A 23,123-nucleotide genomic window follows, 5' to 3' on the forward strand; every position below is an offset into this window, starting at 1 on the left:
CTAGTGGCAGATGGGAATGATGTAAAGAGGGCCACAGGTCACTTGACATGTGTTTCCTACTTGGACTGAGGTGTTCTTAAGGTAGATTTGGGCAAAGGTACTTGGCTAATCTCTTGTCACTAAGAAGTACTAGTGTTGTCATAAATAGTAATGAAACACAGCCTTGGGCAGACGGCGTCACAGTTGAATAGTTTTTGAGGACACAGGGAAAGAACTGTACTCTGTTTGAAGTCAGGGGTAGAATATTGCCTAATAGTGGGAACTAGGGGGTTGGGAAAGGGCCATGCAGGACATTGAGGCCAAGCTAAGGCTAATAGCCTAGGAATTGGAATCACCATTGGCTAGGCCTACACCGAGGATAATCTAGTGTTGTACAAGACCATTGCCTTTTGGTAAATGTGATCTGGTCGCAAAGAACTTAAGTATGGGGTTTTGTTTCTTTGTCATGGTATAGGTACCAGATTTTACATCTCTTTTGAAGGACCTGGCAATCTATATAAGTAAAGTTACATGGCCAAAGTCACAACTGATGTTTCCACTTTGGATATCATTCCAAAGATGTTAAGAAAGACAAGCAAAGCACATTTTATATATTTTTAAATATATTTGTGCAAAGTGAAATAAAACACTTTGTAAGAATGAATACAATACATTATCTACTAATAATAGTAATATCTGAACTAAAAATTTCAAATGAATCCTATTGGTACATGCAGTTATGAAAGTGCATACATGTACTTTATCAGAAGGCATCAGGCCACATAAGGCCTTTTGTAATACAGTGGAACCTCGCTTAGCGGACACCTCTCTACCAAGGACAACCTCTCTATTACGGACACTAGTTTTGGTCCCAAATTCGTTGTTTCCATTCAATTTGACCTCTCTTATCAGGACACCTCTCTATTAAGGACAGCACTTGTCAGTCCCGAGGGTGTCCTTAATAGAGAGGTTCTACTGTACATATTTTGAAATGGTATAAAATTTGTGATGCAATTTACATGAGACATACATGTACATTGTACGCTCAATTTCAACCGTTATCCTTTAATTGTATCATTCATTCTAAGGGATACAAGAGGGTGTTAATCAAAACATGACACCTCCTTTTCATGTTCACTTGACCATAGAATACGTTTGCACGTTATTTGTTCAAATCTTCATGCTGATCATAAGATTTGTATACTGTGTTTGTGGCAGTCAATAGTCAACCCCTTTAGTGGTTTTCATGGGCTATACCCTTTAACTCAGAGGGTGTATGCTGATTGGCTGGGTGAACACTGGTATTCCATTGTGTATACATATATAGTCTGTATTAATCTGAAGGCACACCCAATACTTTGAGATGTTTTCACTATTCTGGGCAAGAAGGCACAATGCCTTAGGATTGCAAGCAGGAAATATCCAGCAGATTTCAGAATATTTTCTCTGGGACATCCTGTACAAGTATACAATGAGCACATTATGGAAACAAAAAGCACAACTGTGCCAGAGTTTGCAAGCAAAAACAACATATCGTACAATAGTGGCATCATGGCATCAAAGAAAGTTGCAACAATGTTTTGGATCACCCATCGAATTACTGTAAACTTGGCTCTGAGCAGTTCATTACACAAGGAAAACATAGAATCACGTCCTTTGCCTTGTCAATACTTTAGCTTAATTAGGATTGGTTAGTGAATCTTCAATGATGAACAGGTCATCTTGGTTGATTTTAAGAGTTCCATTGCAAAACTAGATACACTAGGACCTTCCTTAGCGGACGCCTCTGTAAACAGGACTCCCTCTCTATCAGAGACAGTGATTCTCGTCCCAAATTGATTATGTCGGTATAATTTGATCTCTTTAATCACAACACCTCTCTTTTGAGGACAGCATTTGTCATTCCCAATGGTGTCCTTCATAGAGAAGCTCTACTGTATTTTTTAGAAAATGGCATCAAATATTTTCAGTACACATTTGTGATGCAATGTTGTATTCAAAGAAAACAAATACCACAGATAATCTATTATAAACTAGCACTCACGAACTAAAACAGATATTTTTGAAGGGATCCAATACAGAATACCAGCAAACTAATAACATTTCTAAACTAAATGTTATAAAATGATCATGCATAAGTCAATTTATCTACATGTAAGCCTTACAGAATACAAATCAATTTCTGGCAGTATTAACATCTTATTAATAATCATTTTTTCACTGTCACCAAGCAAATACAAAATTATATCTCAAACATATTCAGCCACAAAAGGAAATGAATCTGCATTTGCAAATGAAGTTTGGTTCCAAAACGAGTTGAGCACCTTATTTGGAATTTCATCATTGGTTTCGTTATTGTGTTGTACGAAGTAGGCAAGGATCCCCAACTGTCTGACTGCTTCATTCAAAACAGCCACATTTACAACTTGGGAGTCTTGGAACACAATTCTCTTCATCTTTCCAACTGCTCATACTCATTTTGAGCACAGACTTCAAAGTGCCCACAAATAAGAGATTTTTGTTCCAGCAACCTGTTATAAGTCATCGCTGCATGTTGCAATTTGTGTCGAACCCAGCAATTACCAGATTTTAGCACCGACAACAAATCTTTTAATTTCTTGTCACGGACATAATTATCACAGATCGCACAACAAAAATCTCTTGTTTGCTGGTCGAATAACCTTCATCAGAAAAATGCTAGAATTTCATAAAATACATGATAAATATAACTCGGTATCAATCAAATTTAGATAGAAATTACAATTATTAGACTATATAACCATGATAAAAGCATACAAACAGAAGAGTAATGAAAGTACAGCATGTCTTCGAGAACACCCAGTAGTACTGCTCACGTACATGTAACTAAATGTATAATAGACAAATGAACGTTCAAATTTACTTTCAAATCATATCCATGCAGTTACAATGTCATTGAATAGATCGAGAAATCGTTCAGTTGGGAAAAGGTCACAAAACCTTACCTCAAAAATTATAATGAGCTGCACCAAACTGCATTTTTTAAATGCCCGATGATCCTGAGAGCAATATTTTCAAGGGAACTCCAACTCTTAAAATAATTTATTCAGAACGGGTAGCCCAAACGCAACTCTAACTCTGAGACTGAACCGGGGTTAAAGTAGGAGAATTTACATCCGCACCAGTTGTTTCAGTTGTTTCAAAGCTGTTGTCACTAGTCGCGCCACTAGATACCCCCGAGCTACTCGCACACTCTACCGACAGAGGACGTGACGTACATGTATTCAACTCAACCATGTCAATAGAATCACAGGATTTGTTCTTCTGGACCAGACTTGTTTCCACTCCATCAATGTGATCCATGTCATTTAGCACCAGGCCACTAGGTGGCACAGTAAGAGTTTCATCAGTTTCCATACCCTCTCCATCCAACCCGTCAATTTTCCTCCGCTTCACTAAAGTTTTAGCCTTCGTGTCGCCATCTTTAATAGCCCGCTTTCTACCTCGAGTAGGGGGTGCTAGAACTGCCTTTTTAATTTTCACAACTCTTTTCCCAGGACCCCTTTCTATGAGAACCCTTTTTTCAGGACTATCTGGGGCATTAACAGCAGGTTTACGACCCCTTTTTACAGCCACTTTACCGTCTCGTTTCACCTTAGGTTCTCCACCAACTTTACCCTTTGCTGCAACTTTCCCAGTTGGATTTGAAGATGCTTTAGGAGAGGGATCAGTGACTTCTTTTCGAGTAGGACCAGGCGACACTTTCCTATTTGGACTGCAGCTGTTCTTACGAGTTGGTGAACTAGATGTAACATGAGATTTTCTACCCCGACCAGTCCCTGAACTTGTCAGAGTAACGGACTTCTCCTCTTTCTTCAGCAACTTCCAACCCTTTTTAGGTCCTGGTTTACGCTTCGCAGGTTTTTCTGGATTTGTTTCCTCGACTGGAATTGACGCTGGTTCAGGAACTGATTCAGGCACCGTTTCCTGCAGGCTCTCCGCAAGCTCAGCAGCTTTTGCTCTTTCTAGTTTCCAACCTTTCTTAGGACCCCTGGGTTTCTTTGCCACAACCGGCACCACTTCCTTTGAATCAGACTCCGAATTCATTGGCACATTTGTCGCTGCATCCAATGCAATTTCAGAAGTAGGTGCAGCAGGGATGGGCTCCCCTGGCGAATCTTTAACCCCCTTAGCAATCTTATCACCTTTTGGCAAAGGCCCTCTTTTCCCCAAAGACTTCTTCCGTACATATGCTGAAGGCACAGCCTCATCAAGTATCTCACCTACAACCGAAGCTATATATTTCTTAGCCTGAAACCTTGGCTTCAACCCCTTAGGCTTCCGTCTTACAACTGGCTTACGGATAGTAGATGTATCAGTTTCACTGGCAGGGCCAGTTGTTACAGCGACCTCTGCATTTTGAGGAGGCAATCCTAACTTTGCCAACTTCCACCCCTTCTTTGGCCCAGGTTTTCCACGCACACGTTCAACGTTTTCCATTATGACATCTTCTTCTTCTTGTGCCGACACAGACGCAGTCTTGCTAACATCTGTAGGTGGATTTTCAGCCGAAACATCAGGATTACTCGTCTGAGCTTTGGCCATCAGTTTCATTTTCAGCTTCCAACCTTTTTTCGGTCCAGGTCTTTTCTTCACCACAGCAGGAGCAGACGGGCTATTGTCATCTGCTACTTCTTTTCTCTTGATGTCTGCCTTCCCGAGATCCTGCATTTTAGGCTTGCTCTCCTCTTCAGTAACAGTGGGTACTATTTCCCCCCATTTCATCTTCTGAGCCTGCAACTTTGCTAGTTTCCAGCCCTTTTTGGGCCCAGGTCTCTGTCTTACTTTTTGCAGCACAGACACGGGCACCTGTGCCACTCTATCCAGGGGGACACTAACAGACACCGACCCCTCTAAACTGCTTGAAAATGACCCAGAATTGCTACCTTCCATGCCAGGCTTCAATTTGCGTCGCTTTTTCTTTTTTGGTGCTGCGCCATCTTCAATGTAACACTCCATGTCATCCAGAACCATCTCGATATTCGCCTGCTCCTGCGCTTTGAACGTTCGTTTTCTTCTCCTCTTCCCGTCGTCTGCCGCACCGTCCTCAACAGGAGTCGACGTCAACAACGCATCTGGAACGAGTTCAGTAATATATCTATATCCATGCCGTACCAGTGGTTGTCTCCGTTTGAATGTCCTCAGCCCTTTCAGAGCTTTTACTTCAGGTTTCAATTTTAAGAGCTCTAGAGACAATGTGCCTGCACTCTCTCCAAGCGCCATTGATTCTTCCACAGACGTTTTGGAGTCATCCTCGGCGCCCTCCTTGCTATCTGTAGATAAAGTCTTCTTTGGTATCTTACTTTTTGCCCAGCGATTGTTCTTCTTTCTGCCCTTCCGTTTTTTCCCACGCCAATACCCGATACGCCTTGGCAACATCAAATCCTCTTCAGGCTCATTGGTCATTTCTGAACCCACCTCAGAACTATGGACGCTTTCTTGCCCATCGTATGTCTTCTCCGCCATATTGTCAATCATGATCTTCTCAGTCTCCAACTCTGTCGGAGATAATATATTTCTTGCGATCAAATCTTTCTTAATGCGACAAATATCCATCAGATGCCTCCTCAAACTCGCTTTATACGTGAAAACTTTCGCGCAATATTTGCACTTTAGAGCGCCACTTATTTCACGCTTTGGAACAGCAATTGCTTCAGCTTTGTTCAGTTTCTCCTTCTCCGAACAAATCCTTCCATGGCGTTCCAACAAACCCAAAGTCTTGAACCGCTTCCGACACCCGCCACACATATGCATATCAACAACTTGTGTCATATCACGCCTCCTTTTATGCTTCTTCGGATTGTATGGCAATTGGAAAAAATTCCGTCGCTTTTGGGTACCGTCTTCGTTCAATTCTGCTTCCACATTGAATTCAAATCCACGATCATTGTACCCGATTCCCTGTTCCCGCTCATAGCGACTTTTCCGCTGTTTCTTAATCTTATTCTGCAGTTTCTCCTCCTTTGCTTTCTGTGCCGCCAGACTCTTCAACTGCGCCCGATGTTGCAGGCGATGCTTGACCTTGAAACCCTTTTTCATCTGCGCATATTGATTTTTCTTGAAGTCGCCCAAAAGTTGACTTCCGTATCCGTTCGAGTTAGAATTTGAACTTGAGCTTGCTTGATCCCCTTTCCCCTTCACAGCACAAGAAACGATATGCTCGTGCAACTTATCAATGAGGTCAAAGTTTGAATTGCACTTCGTACACTTGAAACTAGATGGGTACACCTTTTCCACGTCGCTTGGCGTGTCATTCAGCATACCATGAAATGTTGGCGGAACAAATATGGGCGGATACGAGTCCTTGTTGACTTCTATATGAGTGCAGTTGACATTTGGGTGAACTTCCCAACGATGGTCGTCAAAATCCATGAAGAATTCAAACTCCCTCTTACAGACCATGCATATGTACTTCTTGTCTTCATTGTCATCTGCATAGAAGTTCTTGAAGCCATTTTTACGGCGGCGTTGATTGCATTCAGCGGTGCACGGCCACTGCACACCAGAATATGGCGGTGCTGCAAATGCATGTTCAGGTCTAACATTATGTGGCCGACTCTGGTCATTTGCAGCAGGCTTCACAGAGGTTAACTTCAACTTTGGCGGAAATTCTGGATTTACATTGTACTTTACCCAGAATTCACTCTCAGGGAGCTTCGTATCACAACTATTCAAACCAATAGCACCATCTTTGACTCTGAAGTGCACTGAGGGATTTCCCAAACTTTCAATTTTCCCATCAACGTGCATGTTCAAATTATCTGATATATTCTTCGCAACATTTGCATAGAAAAATGGAGAATCATCCAAAAAAAGAGATCGTTTGGGTGTCGGTATAACCAACTCAACACGCGGCGCCTTTTCAGGCACCAGTGGTGTACGGCCGCTCTGATGAGCCAATCGGCGATGGCGACACATAATCCTATACTCCTTAAAGCGTTTCTTACACACAGTACAAGCATATTTGTAACCTTGCGCACGATTGGATAACTTCATCGACTGATTTTTATCCAGATCTGTTGGAGTTTTCGGACAGTTCTTCAACATTGTCGCTTTATTTGATTCTAACGACTGGTCGTGTGTTATTCGTAAATGCGTCTCTAATTTCGTCTCACTTTCGAAATGCTTTGAGCAGAATGCGCATGCGTTTCGTTGGCGTCCGTGCATGACTCGGATGTGTTTCATTAGGTATCCCCGATGCAGGAAGAATGCTGGGCAAAGTTTGCATTGGAAAATCGGGTCTCCTTGTTGGCCTCCTTCGGGAACGCCCCTTATCGATACTGTGCTGTGCTTGCTGGCACTTGAAGTAACTGAAAATAGAATTGATATGTTTGAAATAGTTTGAAAATCACAAAATAACATATATTTTCAGGAAAATCCGCATTTAGAAGAGCTGCATTTAGCATGTTAAGAAGAAGCCTAGAGTGACAAAATATACAACTGCAAAGTGTTGTTCTTTTTTTACTACAATGACTACCAGAATGTACTATATCAAGTATGGAAAGAAGAATGTTTAACAAGCTACATGTATTGGTAAGAAAGACTAGCACTTAGTCCTAATTTTGAATATAGGGGGCTTCTAATTCATTAACCAACTTACTTTGGTGAGAACTTCGATGGCGAATTAGGTTGTGCTTGTGTGAGAACTTCATGAAACACTTGTCGCACGTAAACATCCGTCCTTCCTTCTTCGACGGGTGATTGAGGTAGTGAGTTGTTAATAGGGGGAGCTCATCAAACGTAGCACCACAGGCGTTGCATCGGAACAATCCCGGCCATTTCTTCGGCGTCGACTGCAAGATCACTAAATTGTCGTTCGACTTTACTGCACAGTCTGTATCCTCAGAAGCGCGACTTAAGATTATAACACTCTCCTTTTTCTCACCAGGTGGAGATTTGTCACCCGGGGCAGACTTTTGTTCATTTACAGAGGCGTTTGATAGATTTGGAAGTTTGTTTACAATTTCACTTTCAAGGTTCATGGCATCCTTGTCAGATTCGAGTTTCAATTGCTGGCTATTTTCTGTTTTGGTGTCAGAACTTTGTTGAGAGGGTTCATTTTCATACCCAGCAGATCGGATCATGTCGCAGATTTTCTTACTTTCAGTCAGCGTTTGTTCAGTCGGTTTCTTAATATTCACGCAGCAGTTGATGAGATCGGCATCGGAGACATACTTATGATTGACATGGTTGCGTATAAAATGTCGCTTCAGACTAAAGGCATGGCGATAAGAACCAGAGCATACGTCGCATCTGTAAATCTGGCGGCCATTTTCGATGCAATGATGATGCGATTGTATCTCAAACTGGTAATATTGTCCATCAGGCTTCTGCAGTGATTCAGGCTTGGCAGTGTCTTTAGTAGAACTCGATATGGCAGTTCCTACAAATTTTTTCACAACAGGCTCAGGCTTTGGCAACACCTTTGGCGAAGAAGACACAAACTGAGTAACACCACGTCCGACTGGCGTATACCGCCCATAGCTACAACGACTATTTTTGAAAAGGTTCTGCTCCACCAACTCTGGAGTTAAATTATGGAACACGATTCCAGGTTTTGTCCCTGTCAAGCCGAGCTTAGTTGGTGACAATGGGCTTGGAGATATTGACCCCTGGGGTGACTGGACAGGTTTGTGCGGAACATCTGCCGTTATTTTCCGACCAGCAAACGCTGCACGTAGAATACTCGAATCGCATTTTTCCTCTCCTGTGGATACTTTCAATGCATTAGTCATAGATTCTAACTGTCCTAGAGCGTACGGTTTGCGTTTCTTCTCACCTCCCTCTACAGAAGATTCAGATTTCATTGACAAGTTAAGTGGACAATCGGACTGTACGTCCTGAACTTCTAAGAGGCACCTATCATTGTTCACCAGCCTGTGGTCAATATCATTGCTGCCATTTTCTGATGTTTTCTTCAAATCAGTCACCAAGTCATTAGGTTCTGTATCTTTGTCAGGGGTTCTATCCATTTGCGACGGAACCGTTGGAATATTCTCAACAATTTCTGCTTCCTTCGCATAATTGGCTGAATTCTCCTCAATCTTCTCAGTACTATCAACAACAGAACACGAGTCAGCATTTTTTCCACTTTCGTCAGCATCCACACCACTATCACAATCCATCACATCACTTTTGAGGACATCATCAGGACATATAGACAGGTCCATGACAAGCTCTGTTGACCCATCACCAGCCATTTCATTCTCGATTTTATCCCCGTTCATTTCTGTAGCATTACAAGTCACATCCATAGGAATCCCCTCCCTGTGCTTTTCCTCCAAAGTCACATCCTTCCCATTCTTGTCTACATCAACATCTGAAGACGTAGACAATGTCACATCCTTTTTGTCACCAATGTTCTTAGCTACAATCTCAGCGACATTCTTGTCTTCATCAGAATCTGGAGACAACGTCGCATCCTCTTTGTCACCAATGTTCTTTGCTACATTATCGGCTACATTATTGTCTTCATGAGCAGCTGGAGACGAAGAGAAAGTCACATCCTCTTTGTCACTAATGTTCTTTGCTACATTATCGGCTACATTATTGTCTTCATGAGCAGCTGGAGACGAAGACAAAGTCACATCCTCTTGGTCACTAGTGTCCTTAGCTACACTCTCAGATACATCAGAACAATCTGCAGGTTCCTTATCATTAACATTGTCCGAGTCTTTCCAATTTTCACAGGCATCGCTATGTTTGTCCCCAGTTTCCAACATTCTGCTCTCTTCGCCATTAACACATTTGTCCCCATTTTCGTCTGTCGCCACCGCCTCACTTCTCAACGAACTGACTTCAGCTCTCTCAGAACAGACCTCGGTTTTCTCAGAACTGTCCCCATTAACTTTATCAGCAATGTCCACAGAATTACTTTCTCTTAGTTTGGACTTTTTCTTGGGACCTCTTTTATTCCTTATTACAACTTTTTCAGGACATTTCACAAACTCGGACACATTTTCATCAAAATCTCTGCTGACTTCGCCAACATTTTCAGATTTCTGCAGCTCAATGGATTCCATTTTTTCGGATTCCTCAGCAACACCCTCACTTCTGTCCGTCACTTTTTCATTGGTCAGCTTCAACTTTTTCTTGGGGACCCTTTTCTTTCCTATCACAACCTTTTCAGAACTCTTAGACTCATTTTCAGCAGAATTTAAACCTGCCTCACCGCTAACTTTACCATTCTTCTTTGACGCCTTATCCAATGAACTTTCAGTCAGTTCATTCAGATTATCCACTTGTTCATTATTAGAATCAGATTTGTGTCCCTCACATGAATCTGATTTCTCCGATTCATTGTTTTCTTCTGATTCAGCATATTCCTTTTGTTTCGTCTTCTTTTTCGTCTTTTTAGCATCTTTTTCTACGCCATCCTCAGAGGTTTCTTCCACCATTTTGGTCTTTCCTTTACCCTTCGCTGCCTTACTTGGACTTGATGGCACCTCCTCAACTGCTTCCATTTTCTCTGCAAAACAACAAGAAAATATATTAATCAAGCAATATTCATCAACAGAACAAATGCTGCACACATTGCTTACCACATGTATATTCTTAAAGTAATGTTAACTCACTCACCTCATATTAACAGTCAAGAACTTATTTGCGACTTTTGCAAAGGAGGTGGGCGTCAAAGAATCTCTCGATTTTAATTCGTAGTCTTTGAAAGATGATCTTACGAACTCATACAGAGAGAATCCTCCAATGTGAGGTGGTTTCAATCACACCTATTTGTTTGAACATCTTACAAATGACGCAGCCTCAGACTGGTCACATATTGGATAACTCAAATCTGTGTTACGTACTTTTCAGATTTTTCTTGTTGCCCCTCTTCTTCAAGCTCTCATTGTATTCTGTCATGTCATACCAGGTCAGGAGTTCTTCACCTGGCTCAATATCCTGAAATGAAAGAGATTCAGAATCAAGAAATGAACCAATATGGTAAACCACGAAAATGTTCTGCACCTATCATTTCTGAAAAAAAAAATTGTGATTTTTTTCTTTGGTAGATGATGACGACAAGGACGATTATGATTATGATGAGACTAAGCAACACATAAGAGAACCACTTACATTAATAGCAGCATAATACACATCACAGCCCTCTTGTTTTGACACAATATTCTGCTCCTCAAAGTATCTCGCACATCGTACAAATCTCATCCAGTTGGCCTTTGTCTCGTCAGATGCATCAATGTAGTAGAGCAGCTTGCCAGTCTCTTGGTCCAAGACCTAAAATAATGAAGACAAGAGTTTGTTGAAAGATGAAGTTACAGTACAAGGAATTCTAAAACGACCACTGCTTTACGGGGTATAATGTGCTTGCGCCTGCTGTGCCTTGTTTTGATGGCAGCGGTTATGGTTAGGCAACAATAACTGCTATTGCATGTCTTTCAATCAATACAGCTACATACCTCCCAAGCATACTGTGGATTTAACGTCTGCTTTGAGTTATAGACCTTCGTTCCTTCAAACGGTCCAAACTTGTCTCCCTTTGGAATGCGGCTGGAACACCAAATTCCTGAAATTGTACGAGTGGCAAATGATGTCGACATGAGACATTAAGAGAAGTATTCAGTGCGGATGGTAATGTACATTCATGTTTGATGCAAAGGATGATCAATCAATTATTACAGCCTTCTATTGAATAGATTCAAAAGATCATTTATGCTTTCGAGAATGGCTTACCTAATTCCCCCTCCTTTATCGCCGATTCCCTAAACTCAAGGCCCTTGGGGGTTGTGAGATTTGGAAGGATGTCGTTGGCCTCCATCTTTGTTTATTTTTAGTATCACAGAATCATCTTGACATCAGGCTTGATCAGTACCTGAAGTTACAAAGGAACAGACACTTTACAATACTTGGCAATATAAGGTCATTGGTTGATCTGGAATGAACTGGAGAATATCAACACAGTGATCTGATGAAGAGATGGCTATTCTTTTTTTCACTTCTTGGCACAAGTTGGTAAAAATAGGTCCGGACTGAGAAGAAAGTGGGGCGGGGGCACTATCTATTCAAGTGTTGCGAATCGTTCACCTAGAATATAGTCATTTTATCAGAATTTATGTCCAAAAGGATAAAACCTGAGCTAAAAATTACTGACAGAACAAGAACTGAAGACATTCAGAGAGACATTATATGGAGTAGTTCTACCCATCATCTACATGATTAGGTCAACGATTTTTCAGTTACATGTAGAGTTGGATAGACTTCACAGTTAGATCTGTTACACAAGTTTTAAATCGTTATTAAACTGTTATTACTGCAAAGGAATAAATCACAATTTATCATCATGAATTTTAGCGGAGACTGCCATGACTAGGATCAAATTGAGGGCAATTAAGACTCGGTCAAGGTTGTTCCATCATCAGCAGATCAATCGCTTATACAAGATAGTGTGCATTGCCTCAGCACCAAACATGACCTGGCAATTCACTCTGTTGCCTACTTTTTAGAGATGGGAATAATTCACCTGGAATGGGATTATCAATCTGCTTTGCATTGAGCATCATCTCGTTCGGAATTAGTGCAATTTGAAATGACAATGAATGATTTTAGAAGGACTGCGTCCCTAGATCTTATCTCCATGGAGAGAGACCATTACGAACGAATATCTACACAAAAACAAAGAATAGTAACAATAACACTCACAACATACTGAAAATCTCCAGCAACACAAGCATCCACAACAAATTAATATCATAAGGTTGAGAGACCTTGAATCACGTTGTTATGTCGAAGATGCTTAGTCAGAATCTCAAACGGCGGCTTCCTGCCAACATATGACACCACTGAGTAGGCATGCTTGACTACCGTATATACCAACATGTAATTATCAGCAGACTGCCAGGGTTGCTTGGTTGTTGGAGGATGTTTACATCACATCAAGAAGTGATGTGTTTGTGAAGCCCTTTTTCATACGTCTCTTTGTGATTACACAAATGTTATAGGTGAAAAAAGATACAAAATTTACTTGGAACACACTGACTTTTCCACAATATCTTAAGCACCCCACCCCACAAACCATGCCACAATTATCGAAGGTGTCGGGGTCCCTGGGACAAGGTTACAAATGCAACTTGATAAATTCAAATATTTCTAATACCTTATACGACTTTGCAATCTCACATCAAAATAACAAACATAACACATCACAGAACATGTTGAATTCGGTCAACTGATTCAATGGAGAAGTTGTCTCATTGTCACACAGTTGATATCCTAGATATAGGCCGCCAAGGTAGGCCTGACCATGTGATTGTATCTATTAGAACATGCACTACTTGAGTTATCTTCGTATCAATTGTTAAAGATTTATTGATGAGAACTATACACTGTAGGCTCTAAGTAAGACAAAGATGAAGTCATTAGGGCGGTTTAAATGCTCAGCTAGCAAACTGCAGGTTGGATTCGTGTCGTGAAGTACCTGCCATTACCACTGGCAACAAGTGATTTTTGTCGCATGCAATGATGATTGCAGGTGGGAACAGCGACTTAAACCGCTTGTTTGCAGGCCACTTACGTGCTGCAATCCTAAAGCCAATACAGGCTTGCGTGCCTGTCTGCCTACAATCCCATGATACCATCACCAGAACACAAATAGTTACCCATCTATCTATCCAGCATAATCTCTCCCTTATTTACAATGAGCGATGGAAGCGGTGTCCTAAATAGATATTTACAACACCGAAAATGTCACCGCACAGTAAATTCCAATAAATTTTCCTGAATAAAAAACGCAATGATGATAACCTACAGAAATACGAAAACAGAAAGCGAGTTTCAGCTAGACTTGCACTGCAGGCAAGGTGATCGATGTCTACTCATTATTGATATTGCACAATGGAAAAAGCTAATGTAGCAATGTCCTACACTAACAGATAGAGAATGTCATCCCAAAGCATATTCTGATAAACCAAGACAATGATGGCAATGCGACGTTCACATCAGCATACACTCCAATGATACATTGATTGTCCCACAAGAACACTAACAGAACTAGAAACGGAGTCCCAACGAATGCACAATTAGGTGGGATATTGATGGTGCCGTCGTGCAATGCAGTGTAAAAGACAATACCCGGATAGAAAACGTCACCGCACAGCAAATTTCAATCATCTTCTGAGATGAATACATATATGAACGGCTTCTAACAAAATGATTTTATCTGCAAGAATACCAAAACACAGCGCAGGTTCGCTGTGATCCCAGAAAGCTACAACAACATATGGCAATCAGCCTGGAGTAGCATTCGCTAGTCACCCACGAAGTATTGATATTTACAACGAAAGGACAAACTACCGCTATGTGAGAGCTTGTATCAAAACCAATTACTCAAGCATTTCCAATACATAGGACTTGTCCTTCCAGTGAAGCTCAACTGGAAGGCTGTAGCTATTCTAAGACGAATATTAAGTAGGCCACATAGACAATTTTGATGGGAACTGATTTTAATATGTACCCACATCTGCATCTGCATCAGTGGTCTGGGATGACTTGACCCAATGCATGTAAATTGGGTGAACAAAGATGTAGTGACATCATCACTTTGCTTGCTGATGCTAACTATGCACAGCTTGACACAAAACCCTCCACGAAGTGCCTCGGGTTACGGTATACACCAGCGGTGATGATCAGACAACCAAGGGCCACCAGCTTGGTCTTAATTCCTTAACCCAAGAAGAACAACCCAGACAGAGGGTTGCCATTTTAACTTTAATCTGTCATGAAAGTAGCATGATGGAATGATCATGGCTGGGAATTGGAACAACATTCACAAAACCTAACAACATCATGCATCTGTTCTCTTCAGAGTTACAACTAGTATATCACTATGATCCCAAGCCAAAGATTAATAGAGCCCATTTTTACTTCAGTTTGTCGTTAGAAAGCATGGGCCATGCATGATGGAATCATGCACTCTGAACAACTGTGACTCTCATCCACGTTCATGACCAAGCATTTAACTATGCATCTGTTCTTTTGAGATCAGTTTTAATTCATCTATATGTTCACCAAAGTCAAAGATTAACAGACCTGACATGGGTTTGCCATTTTTACTTCAGTTTGTCACACAGTATCATTATAGCCGCACTTACACCACCTGAAAATGGAAAACCAATCTTGGTTCGGGAACCAATGCCGCACCATCGAAAATCCACCAAGCGCTTACACCAGCACTGCAGCTAGTTATAAAATCCGGCTACAGATGGCGCGCAAACAATAAATTGCATACGCAGAAAGCGCCATTTCGAAAGCGCCGCCTGGAGCCGAACCATCTAACTAGCTAATTGCCGATCCATTTGCGCGTACACCACGACAAAGCCGAGCTTTTAACAAGCCGGGCGAATTTGGACCATCAAGCTTGGTGGGACAAATTCGCTCGGCAATTTGTATCGGCAATGGATTGCCGAACCAATTTGTCGCGGCAATGTGGTGGTGTAAGTGCAATTGGTCCACCAATATTTCGTGGTGTAAGCGCAGCTACTATGGAATCCCCAGACATGCCAGAGCAGTAATTCCAAAATACATCATAAGTTATCTCCGATAGAATAATTCATGAATACACGATCACACAATACACCGTACAAGTCAAAACCTATCTCAAAGATAGTGTTATAACAAATAACACAGGATTCAACACAACTAACTACTCTACTCACTTTTCAATAGCAACTTCTTATGATAAGTCAATCCTTCCATTTGCCAGTTAATTAGAACATCTAAACAGAAATTCAGTAAATTCTCTCTATAAATCATACACAGGCTTATTCACGATCTCTGGAATTATATCAATATCCCAGTATATGGTGTATGTGTCGCACAGTGTGTCAGTGACCTCAGCCTGCATGCACACACTAACACTGCTGGCCCAGATAAGCAATCATGGAGTGCTTATAACATGGATAATGGTCTCGGTTAGCCCAGGTGCCTTTGTCGGGCAAAACCTTGACATATGTTACCCCTCATCATCATGGTGGTCATCATTACTACAGATGCAGGGATATTGAAACAAACGTGTCAAATGTTCAATCCAATAATCTTTGCTCTTTGATATAATTTAATAATAATAATAATACTCTTGAATGTTTCTCCTGCAGGAGAAGTCATCTGATGGATGCATCTATTAGTGGTTCAGGATCAGCTGTAATTAGTGAGGTTTCGCAACCACCCGTTTAGGCCCTACGACGACGTTTATCTATTGTGTGAGTTTACCTGAACAATAGATAAACGTCGTCGTAGGGCCTAACCGGGCGGTTGTGAAACCTCACTAATGTCTCTGATGACGCCATACAAAGCCCTTGCAGTAACATTTCAACAGGTAGTCATTCTGGATAACATAATCATCATTGCTAGCTTTTACGTAGTTGCAGATATTATCATATTGCCCATTCAATCAATCGATAGCTGCTACTGCATTGAGGGAGTATCCACCCTGGGATGTCTTAGAGGCTATTGCTATAGTGTAATGTCTTTGACAAACTACTCATAAGTGATGCCTATAGCCGCTAGTGTATGGCTGTTGACAGATTGTCTTTCATAATAAAAGGAAGGCATTATGTAATATCACAAATTGACTGCTTGCATCTTTAGATGTGATACACTTAACACACATGTTACTTCACATCACAATTCCACTGATGGATGATATTTTCAAGCATCCACATCACGTAGAGAATTAGTCAACATATGCCAGTGAAATGTCACTGACAAAATCAAATTTTAAAGTGATCACTGAATGCTGTGATAGCTACAAACATTTCCCAGTGTGAATACCATACTCTCTCAATGTAGTAGGATCTATTGATTGATTGAATGGGCAATAGCATTGTATCAGCAACAATGACAGAGGATCACGTTTAAGGAGAGCTATAGCTCTCACTCCCCTTAGCTCTCCTAAAACTGTTTTGGGGAGAGCTATGAAGTGCTCTCCTCGATAATCTCTTTTACATGGCAACTCCCAATGAAAATGACCAAATAGCTCTCCTAAAAGCTCTCCTCAGCAAGATGAGGAGTGCAAGTAAGGAGCTCTACTGCTATTTTCAAATGTGACACACTGCAATGACGGCTCTAATGTGTACAACCTTGCAAAGATGATAATTAATCCAAGGAACCAAAACCTGAGTGGGAAATGTCGTACAGCTTTTTAACAGAGGACTACAGGCAGGAGAAGGGGAACAAAATTGGCCATCTTCAGGTGAACACTGGTAATATGCATAGTATAAAGGGCACTGGGACATGTTTGATCCAGCACTAAATATATTCCTCGTAAAAAGGGTGAATAGTTTCTTTAATACTGTGAGATGCTTCCGAAACACTTAGAATAAGGCCCAGTTTCAAATAGAGATCTGTCCTTTAATCTATACAGAACTAACTGAGTCAGCCTACGTGCAACCCATCTATAACCAGTTAGTTTTCCTTTCCCCAGCCCCATCTAATAAGAGGGAACAACAAGAAGGGCCCATTCTACTTTGAATTAAACTCATGATAATAACACAGCGCACTGCAGCATTAAAATCAGTCTAAGTGACCCTAAGGTCAATTATGATATTTCTTCATCTAACTCATTACCTACAAAAAGGACACCATTGAATCCTATCCAACAAAGGCAACCAAAATAGCATGACAAACAAAACACAGAAACCCACTGATAGCATAGGAGGTCCCCATAAAAACTACCACTCGCATGATGCATGTGATACACAGATGAAACGACTCGCATTCCAAGTGAGTTGAGCACCCCACACCTGTCTGGAGTAGAGTGGCTCCATCACGTCACAAGTGCTGAAATGAAACTTGGGGCTCAGACAATTTCAGAGTACGTCAATAGTTTCCCCCGACAATAGTTTCCCCGAGTAGTGATTGCAATAAAGATGAGAAGACATCATATAGCCATGAAGTGGCTGACAGGCTGACAGGTACTGCGTGGTATTGTAGACTGAAATGGAACATTAACTCTTTCCCTGCTTTTGACCACTGTGATTTTCACCAAGTATAGATAAGAGAAGAAGGAACAACTCAAACTAACCTCATGTTGTTGTTTTTTAATTGCATGGCGCTATTATCAAGTTTTTTCATGAAAAGCTCTGAGAAAGCCCACAAACTATGAATACCAAGTTACAGCAAATAAATATAAAACCGCATTTCTATTTTCCTGGACCACCAGTTATTTAAAAACAGTGTGATCCTTCAATGCTACTACATCACATGGCCCTGGTACTTCGTCTTCCCTATAGTTTCCCAGTCAGAGTGGCACATGTTTAGTTGTGACGGAGCATACACGGTACCAGGCATAACACACATATCTGACACATGTATCAAACAGAACTAGAGATCAATAGAAAATCACATATTCTGTAGAATCAGAACGACTAACAGACCATAAGCCTGTTGGCAGTGAGAGGGCCTTGAGGTAGAGAGGGTAACTGGCCACCCCTTAAAGGCCTATGCCGTTCGTTAAATATTTGAAATTTGTAATATTTGAAAATTTCCAAATTAAGTTCTAAAGTCTAAAATATACCAGTACAAAGAATCATTAAAACAAAATATATCCCTAGTAGCAGGGAAATATAGCAATTTGGAGTGTTTAAATAAGTGACATTATATTCTCTATAAAAAAAGATAATCACAGTCATCAAAAGGCATTTTACCAAATACTATGTAACAAAGAACATTAAGTGCAGTTATAATATTCCATCACAAAGACAGTAACATACCTTCAGAAATCCCAAGACTAAAGACCAAGATAAATCACCCTGTCACCATAAAATAATGATAGAGCAACATGCTCACATTTGAAAAGGGTCCAAATCATTCACCATACTAACTTTAACAGTTTAAGGCTTAAATGTGTCACATTACAAAGCTGACCTAATTAATTTTACATGAATATGGAGATTGAAAGTGTTTGAATTGTATCTTCTCAATAACTACATATAGTCACAAAAACTAAGTAATTAACCAGTTGCAATTAAATACCTCATCACCTCGATCACAATTTACCCACAGAAATCCCAATACCAAACACCCACATAAATCTCCCTATCCTCACCAATATCTATCTCCCCACATAGAACTGTGTAGAGTTATCCTACACAACTTGACCTCCATGTGCACAGCCACACAATATGGATAACAGAATAGAAACCAGGCCAACACATGGATAGTTCAATACAGGGGACCAACACAAAAACAATAGGCTACATTACTAGGGGATTGGACAAACCAAGTTATATTTCTAACACAAAATGCAACACAAATTCCTTACTCCTAACCTATCCAGGATAAAGAAGGATCTCCATTGGACAGACATCCTGAACTTCACAAATGACTTGTTTCTAATGCAAAAAATACATATTAACAAACATTAGAAAATGCAGAACTAATTCACAAGATTCTTACAAAAGTTGTCCACTTTGCTTTCCTCCGGGTTTAAGTATGTTTCGAATGCAACATTAAATGTAACGATCGTTAGACGCTGTGGAGTTTCTCGAACATCTCTTGCCAATGGAGAAATAACATGCAACATGTCTGCCGGAGCAGTCAATCCTCGGCTGAGCCAGTAATCATTCTCCCTCCCCCTGCTCACAGAATAAAATTTAAGAGACATCAAATGAAAAACACATTGTTCTGACTTACATTGGTTCAGTTGTTGAAGAAAATAAACTTTCATTACATATAGCCCTTAAGTAGAAATTTGTCCAGCCAAGGGGGTGTGTTTGATTCAGGTATTGGCAAATGCAATGGTGCCTGTACATAGTCGTGCATTCAATGGTATAGAAGGCTGTGTATTATCAACTCTGCTATCTTGAATAATATAATGTACCTACACTGTGTAGGATACTTCCTTTACCCAATAGTCAAAGAGAAATAAGGCCTAGAAATTTGAGAAACCAGAGCTGAAGTCATATCATTACCAATATGAAGCATGTCATTTTGGAGAAAATCCAATAATTGGAATTTGGGTTTGATATCTGGGGAAGTTGTGTTCTCAAATATAGGGTCACATTATTTCATGACAATCTTTTTAAAGTGCTAAGTGATTATGCGTATGTCCTGATTATGGAATTGTGTTCACAGTAATATGCGATTGGGGTACAATGGTATCACTGTATGCTTAAACGTGTTATGGCCGTCTATTCCCGCTGTATACCTGGGGATCTGATGGGATGCCTTGCAGTTGGTCCATTTTTAACAACTAATTTTAGCACTATGGTTTAGATGGTATAGGGTTGTAGTGTTATTGGAATGAAGTAATAATGAACACGGATATGTGTTGACCCCAGTAGATTGAAGATGGATTAAGACAGGGTTGCAGTAAGGTCACTTTAGTGATGAAACAGATATCAGGTACAATATACATAGTGTTTTGTGATGTTCAAGTGTGGACTGCATGATCATTCTTTCAATTAGGCCAGACTTCCTTGTGATGTAAACAACCATCATACATATAGATATCATGGTTTCATCTTTTAGTTCGATTTAGGACCTTCGTTTGGAATTGCCTACAGATTTTTTAAACATTCTGCTAGGTTATTTTTTAAATAGTGCTTAAAAGCACTATTTTAATAACATGAATCTATATATAATGATTTAAATTCAAATTGCACTGATAGTTGTATCAAATTTGTTGGCCAACCTATTGTACCTGAGTTGTATTTTATCACCAAAAGTGTCCTTAATTCAACATTCTATCTCGAGCAGAAGCAACAATATTCTTGGAGAAGAAATGAGTTTTCATTATTTTTGTGTGCATTAATGTTATGTCCTGTATGTCTCTGTGATATTCATCAATGCCCTTGGGATAGAAATGTATTCACATTACATTCGGTGTTCACTAATTCGATGTTCTATCAAATAAGGGCCAACACTGTTCTTGGAGCAGAACTTCCGGAGGACGAATTTTTGTGCCAGCCTCATTTTGTGATGACATAAAACTACATGTTTGTTTGACACAAAAATCAGTTTGTGACAGCACCTGAATTGGCATCTAGATGTTTGGGGAGAAATTCTTGGCTCTGAGAATCCAATGTCTTGACAATTGGATGAAGGCTGTAAAATTATCAACAATTTCTTAAGAGAATCCCTTAAAAGTCATTCTGTTAACCTAGAGATATATGTATATAAAGAATAAAATCCCCCAAAATAGTTGGAATGTTCATGGTATCTATACTTTTCTTATCGTTTTACACAATCATCAACAGATAAAAGATTGGACACACAATTGTACAGTCAATTCAATATCGGGCAATTGAAACATGTATTCATAGGCCTATTGATATGCCCTATTTTAAGCTGATCAATAAACTGTAAATGCAGGATATTTTTTAATTTGAGAGGACATGGATGTTGTGGTTGGCTTAAGATGCAGGCAGTTTCATTTATCATTTATTATTATCTTGAAAGATTTATTCAAGACTTGACTCACATGGTCTTACAATATCATTATAAGACCATATTTATAGCTTAAATGATCAGAGTTACATCAGCTAGATAAGTTTTCTCACGTTCTGTCACATATCTTCTGCATTTCATTAATTTAAGGGTTGACAATAGGCACTGGTCACCATTTTAGCTAGAACTTGAAATCTCAAAGCAATGAGAACTCTCTAATTATGTAGTGAATGCTCATTTCAAGGGCGGGAGTCTGTTCTTTGTTTTCCAGGGAATAGCTCCCAAAGTTGTAAATGGGCATTCACTTCATTTTGACATGTTTGAAGGAGATCTTATTGCTTGAGGATTTCAAGTAGCAATGGTGATACCTTAAAGTGATACTATGATGTGATTTACAACTTTGCGGAAATACGTCCGTTTTTAATTTTTGATCACAAATGTAAAGCTCAAATTTTCCATTTTTGATTAGATTTATTATAAATCGCTGAATGTAAACCACCGCGACCGCGAAAATGCTCATGTTGTGACGTCATCAACGAAAACGGCATCGAAGCGAGCCGTCCGGGCGGTATTAAACCATCAATTTCTAGAAAATGTGCATTTCGATTCGAAAACCTTACCGATTTATGAGAAAGTGACGTAGTCATTTGTCAAAAACAGCTAAAACATTATATGGTGAAATTTGACACGAGTTACCCTTTAAGGTACAGTTCTATAGTCACTCCATTTTGCCATAAGAAACACTAGAACTCTGTTTCCTTGGGTCTTCATGCGCTCCGAAGATACCTTGTCTGATTTTTCATGTTTTGATAGAGTTCTTGTGTTACTAAGATTGGCAAAACCGAGTCACTATAGTTTCACCTAAGAGAAGTTGCAGTTACAAGATAAATGTAGAACTTTATTGAACCTGGGCGACATCCCATCCCGGCATCCCATATTGCTTTTTGGCGAGATCTGATGCTCATATCAAAGAGGAGGATAAACCAGCACTACCTAGACAGAATTGCATACAGGCAATAATGACACACTGGACAACATTTACATTATGATTAAACATGCTTACATAACTCAACATTTTATACTGCATTAGCATTGGCAATGTGCATAATTAATTAATTTCCACGCCAGTCACAACCCATAGATTTCGCAACCTCTTTTGCCACTTGCATGTAAAGGCACATATTTGGGGAGGGTAAACCCATAATATAATGGAACATGTGGAATAGCGTTATTGTCTCCATCAACATGTATATCAATGATGTAGCAAGCAATATTAGGATGTTTAAGGGTTGACCATTGGTCCTGCTATTTTGGCAAGGACTTGAAATCCTATTAGTAATTAGAACTCTTTCAAAACAAGTGAACACTGGTGAATGCCAACTTCAAGGATGGGAGTCTGTTCTTTGTTTTCCCGAAAACAGACCCCCACCCTTGAAATCGGCACTTACTTCATTTGAGTTTTAATTGCTTCAGGATTTCATGTTTCGGGCCAAAATGCTGTTGCCTTATAGTCAACCATTCCTTAAAGAAGATAGATGCCAGTATGATGATTACACCTGAAGATGCATAGTGAGCTATGTTGCAGATATAGACTGTGACACAACGTCCCTGTCATCATGATTTCATGAGTAATCCAGCTACATCAAGAAATCACCACATCGCTAACTGGATCAGGATAACCAGAGAATGATGATATGTTTGTCATCTAC

The 23,123-nt window shown here is 40.2% G+C and overlaps 1 protein-coding gene across 2 annotated transcripts; it reads right to left on the reverse strand.

The window, feature by feature from the left end:
- Positions 1 to 584: 584 nt before the first annotated feature.
- LOC135496641 (uncharacterized) lies at positions 585 to 19,546 on the reverse strand. 2 transcript variants are annotated; one of them, XM_064786068.1, is made up of 7 exons: positions 19,423 to 19,546; positions 11,707 to 11,845; positions 11,433 to 11,539; positions 11,092 to 11,250; positions 10,824 to 10,917; positions 7,619 to 10,486; positions 585 to 7,328 (listed from the first exon to the last, which is right to left on the reverse strand). In XM_064786068.1, exons 2-7 carry the CDS (start codon positions 11,789 to 11,791, stop codon positions 3,091 to 3,093), a joined length of 7,551 nt encoding a protein of 2,516 aa, XP_064642138.1. In that variant the 5' UTR covers positions 11,792 to 11,845; positions 19,423 to 19,546; the 3' UTR covers positions 585 to 3,090. The 2 variants fall into 2 exon arrangements, with proteins under 2 accessions (XP_064642138.1, XP_064642139.1); XM_064786069.1 differs by lacking the exon at positions 19,423 to 19,546 and adding an exon at positions 15,684 to 15,762.
- Positions 19,547 to 23,123: the final 3,577 nt, after the last annotated feature.

This window comes from Lineus longissimus, chromosome 12 (genome assembly GCF_910592395.1).
Source record: "Lineus longissimus chromosome 12, tnLinLong1.2, whole genome shotgun sequence".
Classification (NCBI taxonomy): domain Eukaryota; kingdom Metazoa; phylum Nemertea; class Pilidiophora; order Heteronemertea; family Lineidae; genus Lineus; species Lineus longissimus.